Raw genomic sequence first — 11,666 nt, forward strand, 5'->3', positions numbered from 1 at the left:
GGCGCGGGCCGCCCGGCCTCCCCGCGCCTCAGAGAACGGCAGCTGTGGCGGCGGCAGCGAGGCGCTGCCGGAGACGGGCAGGCAGCGCGTGCGGGCCCCCAACCTCCACTTTGCACAATGGCGGGAAATAGGCGCCGCCGACCGCGCTGCCTGCGACCTGGGTGGAGCTCGCGCGGGGAGGGGCGGCGGGAGCGCGCTGCGCGGTCCCGCGGCGGGGAGGCGGGGCGGGCCTGCTGGGGGGAGGGGGGCGGGCCGGGGAGGGGCGGGGCCGCGGCGGCAGGGCGGCCGCCATCTTAGAAACGGGCGAAAGGAAGGGTAAGCGCGGCCTCGGGGTTTGGAGCCCGGCGTCGCGGGCCGAGGGAGGTGTTTTGCTGGGTGTCACTCAGCAGGCTCGAAGGGGGAAACTCCCGAGGTCCGGTTGATACATTTATAGTGAGAGGCCTTGCACAGTCTTTGCAACAGCCCAAAAGCACAAACCCAAAGAGACCTCAAAGTTATCGCTGGGCAAAATTAGAGTGTAAAGCAGCCTTTGGTGTCCGCCCACCTCATGGCGTCCTCTTGGTGCCTTTTTTTTTTTTTTTTTTTTAACGATGGCAACTCTTTTTTCTGGTTCCCTGCCCGAAAAACTATGTAGTGACTTTCCTTCAGCTGGATCAAGTCTTACCCCACTGAGGAAGGTGTACATTTAGATAAGGTGGACTTTGAAAAAACCCGAGCTCCCTTTCTGTCATCTCAGGCACTGCAGAGGGACTAGTTCCTCATTGAGAGGCAAGTTCATAACTGTGAAAACATACCGTGGCCTGTGTCTGCCTAGAAGCTAGAAACAGCCGAGTAGCTTTGGTGAGGTTCCTACAGGACGTGTGTGTCAGGACACCCTCAGAATGAAGACGGTGGCATCAGCACACACAAAAGATCAAGTCAACAGTAACCTTTGAATGAGGAAATTTGGGAAATATGCAAGTTCTGTAATGAAACAGCCCCTAGGCCTGGAATATATCTGAGAAAATCCCAGTCTCATCAGCTGAAATACGGCGTATTAACGGAAGGATCTGAATGGAGTCTAGAAAGTGGGGATCTGGAGAACCTGAACTCAGGTCTCAAGCCCTCCTTAGGGCAAAAGGGGTTATTTTATATTTGTCACCGTGAACCGATTACATTCTGCAGCCGGTATCCAGGGGTCAAGGTTGTTTGAATCCGCAGATGTGGAAACTGCAGGTATAGAGGGCTGGTCACCCAGGGCCACTGTTCTATGCCATTTTATATAAGGGACTTGAGCATCCGCAGATATCCGTGTAGTCCTGGAACCAACTCCTTGCAGGTAATACCCAGGGATAACTATGACTGGCGTACTATATCATACATCTGGCTCTGGGGAGTTTGGGGGAGCTGTTTCAAATTTTTGGCATTACCACCACTTCATTCATTCATTGAACAGAGGGGGTTGCCAAGTCCCTGGTATTGAATGGAGAAACCCCCTCTTTAGCTCTGTGGCCAGTAATACACAAATATATTTCATGAACATCTGTTTTTATTTATTTATTAATTTATTTAACTTTTTGGCCGCGGGGCAGGGCATGTGGGACCTTAGTTCCCCTACCAGGGATCGAACCCCTGCCCCCTGCATGGGAAGCGCAGACTTTTAACCACTAGACCACCAGGGAAGTTCCAAACATCTGCTTTTAAATTGTGATAATTTCAGATTTACTTTATATGAAATTGCAGCTGGATACCAATTCAGCAGTGGCTAGTAACACTTAAGCTTTTGGTTTCTACCTCTGTATTCAGTGATTTGTAAGCAAACAAGCGCTCAGATTTTACTTAAAGAGACACTGTGATTCTACTGAAATGTACTTACTTTATAATGTGAATAATTTCACCCTCTAATTTTCCTGTGGCAAGATGTTTTGACCCTACTAATAAGTAGTTATGAAAATTTAAAAGGCCAAGGGAAGGTCCATGAGAGTACTTCTCTATGGAAAGTTTTCTCTTCACACCACTGGTAATCACACTTCTGCCCCCACCCCAAGTCCGCATTTTTAAGGAGGACATTACGTAAACCCTGTCTACAAGTAATTACCAAAGGCATTGGAAATACTGGGGTGAAAAAGGGAGATACCATCCCTACCTTCATGGTATGTACGGTTCAGTGAGAGACTTATTACTAAATAACTATTCATTTACAACCATGATAGGTGCCAGGCAAGAAAAAGTGAAGTTCTATAAGAGGAATGAACAGCACTATCTATTCTAGTGAGGGAGACTTGTGGGGAAAGGATCCTTCAGGGATTTCCTGAAAATGTGACATTTACACTAGGACTTGAAAGATAAATAAGAGTTAGCTAGGTGAAAAGTGTGAGGGAAAAGTGTTCCAAGCCTTAAAGCTAGGAAAACAAAAACTTGAATAGAAAATTAAAAGAATCACAATTTATTGCATGACATGGCTATCAATAGTGTTTAAATAGCATAATAATGTTACAATTTGAATATTAATCTAACCAACATTATAATTTTTAAAAATATATTTTAATTTATTTATTTGGTTGTGCCGGGTCTTAGTTGTGGCAGGCAGGCTTCTTAGTTGTCGCATGCATGTGGGATCTAGTTCCCTGACCGGGGATCGAACCTGGGCCCCCTGCATTGGGAGTGCAGAGTCTTATCCACTGCACCACCAGGGCAGTCCGTATAATTTAACTTTAGGAGGCTAGAGGGATGAGGATATATGGGATTCATATATGTGATAAGGACAAAGAAGACCAAAAAGAGCAAAATCCTCATCTTTCATCTGGGAAGTCAACACATAATGCAAAGGAGAAAAGCTGGGCCTGCGCGTCCGGAGCCTGTGCTCCGCAGCGGGAGAGGCCGCAGCAGGGGGAGGCCCGCATACCATAAAAAAAAAAAAAAAAAAAAAAAAAATATATATATTTTAATTTATTTATTTGGTTGTGCCGGGTCTTAGTTGTGGCAGGCAGGCTTCTTAGTTGTCGCATGCATGTGGGATCTAGTTCCCTGACCGGGGATCGAACCTGGGCCCCCTGCATTGGGAGTGCAGAGTCTTATCCACTGCACCACCAGGGCAGTCCATATAATTTAACTTTAGGAGGCTAGAGGGATGAGGATATATAGGATTCATATATGTGATAAGGACAAAGAAGACCAAAAAGAGCAAAATCCTCATCTTTCATCTGGGAAGTCAACACATAATGCAAAGGAGAAAAAAAGGAACAGAAGTGACAAGTAATCATGTTAATTTAAAAATATAGAAATACAGAAAGAATCAGCAGAAAGAATTGAATGTAGTTGCCTCAGGATGGGGTAAAAGTTTCTTTTAAACATTTGCTTGTTTTCTATATACTTATCACAGATTCAGCCTCAGCTGCACTAAAATTTCCACCAGATCCTTAAAGCAATGATTTTGGTATTTGTATGCTGCCTTGTTCCCCAGCACCTAGAACAGTGTCTGACACCATAGATGCTCAATAAATATTTGCTGAATGGATAATGCACACTTTCCATCAATTACCCAAATCTGTCTAGATATTTAGAGACATCAGCTATTTTATATACTTTATTTTCTTGGACGTCTTTCCCAAAGCCCTTTTTCCTATTCCAATCTGGCCTTTGTTGCCTTCTACTTCTTAGGATCTTCTACCACCATTATCCTAACTCTTCTTTAGGGTTCATCTGTTCGTTGAGACTTTGAAAAAAGTCTGTTCTCTCCTTCCAGGGCTATATAAAGTTTTCCCAGGGAAGAACTGCATTTCCTAGCTACAGAAGTGTAGCTGAGGTTGGTTGCCTGGCTAGGGACTACATTTCCCAGCCTTCTTTGATGCTAGGTAGGGCTGTGTGATTAGGTTTACCAAAGAAACATGAGGGAATGTGACATCTGGAACTTCCACTTCAATTTCTTAAACATTTGGCCCTGGATATGTTCTTTGCTCCTTCCTGATGGATGGGATGGTGATGACTAGAATGACCTTGTGCTAAAGTCAGCCTGGATTTTTATAGAAACATTGCATTCCGAGATCTCTTTCTTAACAGCTGCTAGCATTACTCTAAATAATACGAAAAGTATTATCAGAAGTGGTGTGCTGTCATAACAAATAGAAAATAATGTGGCTCTAGTTTAGTGGTTGGATAGTGGATGACAATAGATGAAAGACAAAATGCCTCAGGCAATGAAGGTGATGATTTTATTCAGCCTGTTGCAATAGGGAGAACACGCATTCAGGACATTTTTAAAGAAGAGGGGTAAAGTTTGAGGTTTTATAAAACAAGGGAGTCATTGAGGATGGGTAGGGGTGAGTCTTATTTTGGAATGTGCAAGAGCAAGGTGGTCCTTTACAGTTAGCCCTTTCTTAGAATACAAAAGGGAGCAGGAATTTTTTTTTTTTTTTGCCTTGCCCCCATGACTTGCAGGATCTTAGTTCCCAGACCAGGGATCGAACCTGGGCCCCTGCAGTGAAAGCACCGAGTCCTAACCAGTGAACCACCAGGGAATTCCCAAGTAGGAATTTCTTAACCATTCTTGTTTTCTGGGGAGTGAAGAAAACAATAGGAAAGTTGGCACTCATCAACCAAGTCCTGACCTTTGCGAACCAATTGCTCTACTGTCAGAGGATACAGGTTCTATTGTTAAATATGGTCTGGCCATTGTTTGTGTATTCAGTCTCTCAGATATACCTTGCAAGCCACATATGTAATTTAAAAGTTAAATTTAAAAAAGTAAAAAACAGGTAACACTAATTTTAATAAAATATTTAACCCAACATATAAAAATATTATAATTTGAACAAATAATCCATCTGAAGACTACTGATCTTTTTTAAAAATTAATTCTTCAAAATCCGGAGTGTATTTTACACTTATAGCACATCTCAATTCAGACAGCCACATTCCTAATGATCAATAGCCACAGGTGGCCACTGCTACCAGATTACGCAGCATAGGAGAAATTGAGGCCTTCCAGGATTGGAAAAACCAATCAATTTGGTGTTCAAACCCTAGGAGGATTCACTCAAAGGTATTTTCAAGGGTCTTTTAAGACTTCTCAGGTAACCTAGAGAATCTAGCCCTGTGGCAAAGATCAGATCAAGGTTGTAGCCTTGTTTCAGATGACCTCAAGTTAACCAACATTAGGCTGAGAGAAAAAAGAGCTCAGGTCAGACATGGAAGTTATTGGAAATAAAAAACCAGGAGCCTGGCCTGAAAAAGTCTGCAACTGTTCAAGCCTGAAAGCAAGTCTCAGGCCCCAAACTCATACCAGGAGGAAGTAAATTGCCAAAGCTGTACAGCCCCCAAAGAGGACATGCTTCCCAGTGCTACTTCACATATCGCCTTGGATGACCATGGTCAAGGAGAAACCCCCCAGAGGGCAAAGCCAGGGCCAGGAAGAACTGCGGACTGGGGAGTTATTTACAGAGGACCAAACCAAAGACAGTCAGGACTAACCACAAACATTCTCCACTGTCAGGGCAAGGAGTATTTTCAACTTATGCCTAGCAGGATTCAATCATTTCTATGGAACCGTAATTACTGTGTTTTCCATTCCTCTTTTTTTCCCAGTGGGAGTCTCCATTGCAGTTACCCTGTTTTTGCTTCACAACTGTCTGTTGGGTGTCTTATAGTCGTAGCTCCTGAGGAACTACATCCAGACTCATTGGAAAGGGCTGAGCTGCCTAGAGATCCTGGACTTTTAAGCTGGATGCAGCTGGTTACCACCCTTGGGGCATAAGTATGTTCTATTTGGGAATAAGGGTGGGTACGTGATAGCCAGAGGGACAGACTGCCATGGCAATTGCCATTTGCCCACCAAAATCTTCTTCCTCCATAGTTACAGAATTGTAGTTACAATGTGGGTACCCAGGCGGGGAGTGTATTTTCCAGCTCTTCTTGCACGCAAAAGGAGTGCGTTTTGTCGAAGTTCACACTAGTGGAATGTGAACAAAAATGATGTGTGCAACTTCTGTCTCACTTGTTAAGATGGGACATTTGTCCCTGAACTGCCCTGACCCCTTCCGACTTCCTTGGGTGGCAACAACTCGAGCAGCCTCAGAAGCCCGATGTTGAAGACAAAAGCTGGTCACCAACATGTACTTTTGTGTGAGTGAGACACGAACATTTGTTTGAGCCCTTGCATTTTGGGGTCTTTTTGTTTGGGAATTTGCTTGAATTCCCCTGTACACCTGTGTTGGATATCATGTTACCTGCATCCCCCATAAGAAGACTTTCTTAGCCTTATTCTCTTACTTTTGGTGGAGCAAGTCCCTCATATTTTCTTAGAAAGTGTGCTTGAGAGGTAAATATTTTGGGAGCTGAATTTCTTTGCATTTGACCTGTTTTTATCCTTCTGGAACCTTTAGGGATCTTTGTCTCCAATGCTCCAGTATGTATGTTTTCAACTGTTGTGCTGGGTACCAATTAGAAACTTGTATACTTCATTTCTGGGAATTAAAAAAAAATTTTTTTTCCTTGATGATTCCCTCCCCTGTACTTTCTGTCTCTCTTAGCAGAGTTCTTAAAATTCAGATATTGGATTTTCTTGCATGGCAATCTAATTTTCTTAGGTTTCTCTCTTAGCTTCCATCTGTTTGTCTTTTTGCTTTACTTTTTGAGAAATTTCCTCATACTTATTTTCCTTCTACTGACTTTCTTTTTTGTTCCCTAAATATTTCTTTTCTTTTCTTTCTTAAACATCACCCTGATCTTGTTTCTTGGTTGCAGATCCCTCTGAAGATATTATTGATAGATTTTTGAAAGTTCTTGCCTTCCTGTGTCGATAATTTCTTCTAAATTGCCATTTCTTGTTCCTTTTGTGGGTCTTGTTTGAATCACTATCTTCCAGGTTAAAGAATCTTCTCGAGTATGTGGTAATTGTATTTAAAGTGTGGGGACTACCTCCCACCTGTGCTTTTTCTGGTCACACCTGTCAACCTGACTTGGTGCCCAGCACATCACCTTGTACAGAAAGCAACACAAACCTTCCTCCAAAAGAATGGCCATTTCTGACAATGACAGAACACGAGGCTCTTTTCCCACAATTTCTGAATCACCTCCCTGTGAGCTGATGCCTCCTACATCTCATTTCAAGCCTGGACTTCTTTCTTCAGTTTCAGAGCCATATATCTAATGGCCGGGCAGCTCCATTTTTAGGCTCCAGTTTGTCCTCCTCTTCCACTGTGTTCCCTGAATCAGAAATTAGCACACTTTCCCTTCAGTCACCTGTGTCTCATCCTCCCCGTTCACCTGCCTTGCCAGGTGGAGGTGACTATGGAAGACGAGAGGGTGGCTGTCCCGTAGAGCGTGAACTGTCACGGCTCTGCCCATTTGCCCACTCTTGTATCCCCCGTGTCTGGCATAGGAGCAGGTTCACATAATAATATTTGCTGAATGAATATCTGAACAAAACAAAAAGCGTGGGGACTAAAAAGGTGATTGGGAGCTCAGAGCATATACATGGGTCTTGTTGGTTTTTTGTCTAGATGAGTTTATCTTCATGCAAGTATTTCATGGAAATAGGAATGTAGCAAGCCGGTCAGGGTAGTAGGCAACACATTTTAAGTGCACGTTCGCGCATGTCGCTCTATTTACACCTGGCAGCAGGCTTTCACAACCTCGGGCGCAGCAGTTGCCTTCGTCCAAGGCCCCTTTGCAGACGCAGCCCTGGGCACACTTGGCACAGCTCACGGGGCAGCAGGGGCAGCAGCTCTTGCAGGAGGTGCATTTGCAGGAGCTACAATAGGCGCAGGAGCCACCAGTGGCTCAGGAGCACTTGGGGTCCATTGTGAGCCGAGTTGAGGCCAGAAGTCCAAATCAGTGACAAAGAAGAGGTTCTTGGGTTAGTGGAGAATGTGTTCTGGGGCTCGTTGATTGTGAGCTTAATTATGGGGTGATTCTGCTCTGGGCTGTCTCATTGGGAAACCTGGATTTAATTCTCTCTAGATCTTTTGTTCCCTGACCCCAACAAGATGACTCTAATCTGCCTAGAGGTTGAAGACCTGGCAGCTAGTGTTTTTGGAGCTGAGTGAAGAAATTGGGCTGGGTTTGTGGAACAGGGTGTTTTATTACTCAGTATGTATGTATTTGCTTAATCTTCCTTCTGTTTTACCCTCTCCAGAAGGGAAAACTCAGCCTTTTTCCTTTAAGGGGGATGGTCAATAGTCCAGTTACTGAGAGTGGGGGAGGGGATCTGTTTCTTAAACAGTTTTAACCAATCCTCCTAATTATAGGACCTCTCTCTTCCACTGGACTGCCACTTCCAGAGGTGCCTGAGGCTATCAGGTCCTAAATCTTTTGGTGATCCTGTGGTGCAAATAATGTTGCGTTTGAGCTTTCCCCATTACTGGTTTGCTAAATCATCTACTACTTGCCTATTTTTTTGGTGCCTTCCAAAATCTTGTTGCTGCCAAATCTTCTCCCATTTTCCTCATCCTTATGGGTTTATGCCTAAAAAAACCAAGCAAATCCATCTGTGTTTTCAACAGAGCTTCAGGAAGAAGAAAATGAAGATACAGCTGTTCAATCTGACATCTTTTCCCGGAAATTACTCCTATTTCTGTTCATTCCTACTCCAATCGCTCTAGTTTGAGCCACCATCATTGCTCAGCTGGTCCAGTGCAGCAGTCTGCCAACTGTTCTGCTCCCGAGGCTTGCTCTTTCCTTATCTACTTTATTACACTGAAGACAGAGTGAACTTTCTACAGAGCAAATGTTATTTCTCCACCTTCCTTTAAACCCTTCTTTCAGTCCCTTTTGCTGTTAACTTGTAAGGACCCTGTATCATCTGGCCTTGGTCTACTTTTCATTCTTATCTCCCAGCTTTCTCCTAGTTGCTCACTAGGCTCCAGCCATGCTGTAACCCATGTTTCTTTTAACATTCAAATATGGCATCTTAAGGTAACCCGACATATTGTAACTTTATCTGTAATTATCTCTCACCACTTCTTCCGGTCCCTCTCCTCCAAGCTTTTCTGGTTAACTTCTACTCATTGGCTTTCAGGTGTCAACTTTAATATTTCTTCTTCAGGAAAGCCTTTCATGTCACTCCAGACGAGGCAGGTCCTTTGTTGATGGTCTGATTGTTCTAAATACTTGCTATCCCTCCCCTAAAAGGGTTACACCTCCCTCTCCTGATGGTGTCAATATTCCACACAACACACTTTGAGAAATTCTACATTATTTTCATCACACTTTAGTTTATTGTTATTATGTGTTTAGTTGTCTGTCTTCCTGACCAGACTGTAAGCTCCAAGAAGGAAAGGTCCCGTGTCTATCTTGTATACCATGGTACCCCCAGCGTTTAGTATACTGCTTCGACCACCCATAGTAATGACAAAGACCCCCTTGACCAAACTCTAGAATGGCTACCAACAGCTTAAGGCCATGTCCCCAGGATGAACCCTGTCCCCCTTAAAATGCCTGCCTGAGAAAGCTCAACACTGCCAGGAGAATTTACTGTTTCTTCCAACCCAAACCAGGTGATAGGCATATAGGCCCTGAACCTCCCTTAAAGCAGTTACTTTAGAAAGCTTGCGATTATAAATCCTTTCTCCACCCCTTTGGGATATAAATCTTTTGTCACCCGGAACTGCCTTCTCAAGAACCTGAGAGCTCTCTCCTCCCAGCCTGGTGGGTACCTTGCTCTAACTTGTACCACTGCATGTCATAAAGATAAGAGAAGTTAATTTCTGCTCCATATAAGTGCCAATTAACAAACCCGGTCACATGGACCAACACCCCTTGGCACCCTTCAATGCCTTTGCCTTAGCACACGCCACTCTTTAAAGTCTCCAGCCTTTTGTTTTGGGGAAGTTCAGTTCAGATCTCGACGAACCCACTTCCTTAACGCAATAAAAATCTATCCTTATTGCTTTAAACTAGTATCTGGCTTTGTTTTTGTTTTGTTTTGACAGTAAGCATACTAGTTGTTGAATTAATAAATAAACAGATACTATATAGGTGTGAACAGCTGGGGGAGAGGGTAGTTTCATTATTTGAAAGCTTCTTTTGGGTTTCTCTATCCCTCTCCCACCCTCCAAGAAGTTGATTATCTGTTATTTTTTCTTTCATAATCTTTAACTATGTGAAAGATGACAATTATATACAAATTATCCATAGTGCATTTTAGGATTAAACTAGTCATTTATTTTAGACAGGTGCAGAAAACTATTAAAAAAGTCACATGCCTATTTTAAATGTCAATTCCCTGGTTTCTCTTTTAAAACTTTTTTTTCTTCCCTTTGGCTTAAAAACTTCAAAAGTTCTACCATTTCTATTTCTGGGCGAATGACAAGAGTTCAATTCAGTCCAAAACGACGTGGGCGGGTTAGATGCGGGTGTCTGGTTACAATTTGTGAGTTTGGCTAGACTTTAGCTGCAAATGGCCCACACACCTTTTCCTCCCTCTGTCTGCAGCTAGCACTCTGCTACCTGCGCCTGCGGGCTTTCGCTGTTCCTCCAAAATTTTATCTAGTTAGACGCTTCTGTGGGTACTTTTAGGAAGCCTAGAGAGGCCCCCGCAACCCGAGATTTTCAGTGCCGATTCGTACTTTGATTCACAACCGGGAGCCCTCCCTGTCCCACGCTCCAACCGCAGTCGCAGCCTCCACCTTTGCCTCTCTTCCGGCCCCGGCAGTGGCCGAGGGTGTCACGTGCTAGGACCAGGGCGTGAAGCCTGCGCCGCCATGTTGATTCCTGGCGGCCTCGTAGGAGAAGGCAGAGGGAGGCTGACCAGCCGTCCGGAGTTCCGGCCCTCGTGCGCAAGTGCGGAAGTGTGTTGGCCCCGACAGTGACCGGTTTCCGGCTGGTGGTTCCGCACCGGCCCCCAGTAGACGTGTAACGGAAGGTGGGCCGCAGCCATGGCTGAGAGGAAGCTTAACGGTGGCGGAGGCGCCGCTTCCAGCTCCTCGTCGGGCACTAACTTACTTTTCTCCTCCTCGGCCACGGAGTTCAGCTTCAACGTGCCCTTTATCCCAGTCACCCAGGCTGCCGCTGCCTCGGCCTCCCTGCTCTTGCCCGGAGGTAGTAAGGAGATGAGGATCCGGTGGGGCAAGTGTGTGCGGGCAGGTGGGCGGGCGGCGGGGGGTGGCGAGGGTCGGACGGGAGGTTTTCCTTGTGCCTGGACCCGACCCTCTGGTACCTTGGCAGGGCCATCAGTGGCCAGGTTTGGGTGGCCTGAGGACTTTGGGATGTCGGGGGCGGGGGCCAAGCTCTTCGTGGAAGGAACTGTTCCCAGTGCTGGACACTCCTGAACTGGCATTCCACAGATTTTTGTTGAACACTTCCTGGTGTGCCAGGTGCTTGTAGGGAATGCAAAAAAATTAAGACAGTGCCTCCTCCTCTCCTAGGGTACTGTAGGATATCTCTTAGGATAGACACGTAATATTTGCAAAGTAGAGGTACAGAACGCAGTCATCTTTCAAGGCGGTGCATCATTTTCTCTAAGGAGCCCTTAATTGTTCTCAAGTCTCTACTCCTGTGTGCACCTTAGCACTTTGTACATATCTTTATTATTGTCTAGGGAGATTGCTTTTTTTTTTTGATGTTGGGGGTAGGAGTTTATTAATTAATTTATTTATTTTTGCTGTGTTGGGTCTTAGTTTCTGTGCGAGGGCTTTCTCTAGTTGTGGCAAGCGGGGGCCACTCTTCATCGCGGTGCGCGGGCCTCTCAC

At 45.0% G+C, this 11,666-nt stretch overlaps 1 protein-coding gene and 1 pseudogene across 2 annotated transcripts in view; one reads left to right on the forward strand and one right to left on the reverse strand.

Annotated features, from left to right (window-relative positions):
* Positions 1-7,503: 7,503 nt before the first annotated feature.
* On the reverse strand, positions 7,504-7,779 carry LOC102988549 (metallothionein-I, hippocampal-like; annotated as a pseudogene).
* A 2,989-nt stretch (positions 7,780-10,768) lies between these two features.
* SEC23IP (SEC23 interacting protein) overlaps positions 10,769-11,666 on the forward strand; it is a 46,293-nt gene continuing 45,395 nt past the window's right edge. The window contains exon 1 of one of the 2 annotated variants that reach the window (XM_007116822.4): positions 10,769-11,016. In XM_007116822.4, the coding sequence (XP_007116884.2) occupies positions 10,854-11,016 (163 nt within the window). In that variant the 5' untranslated portion in view covers positions 10,769-10,853. The remainder of the gene's footprint in view (positions 11,017-11,666) is intronic. The other variant, XM_007116821.4, reaches the window with a different exon arrangement.

The sequence above is a fragment of the Physeter macrocephalus genome, chromosome 20, assembly GCF_002837175.3.
Source record: "Physeter macrocephalus isolate SW-GA chromosome 20, ASM283717v5, whole genome shotgun sequence".
Lineage (NCBI taxonomy): Eukaryota > Metazoa > Chordata > Mammalia > Artiodactyla > Physeteridae > Physeter > Physeter macrocephalus.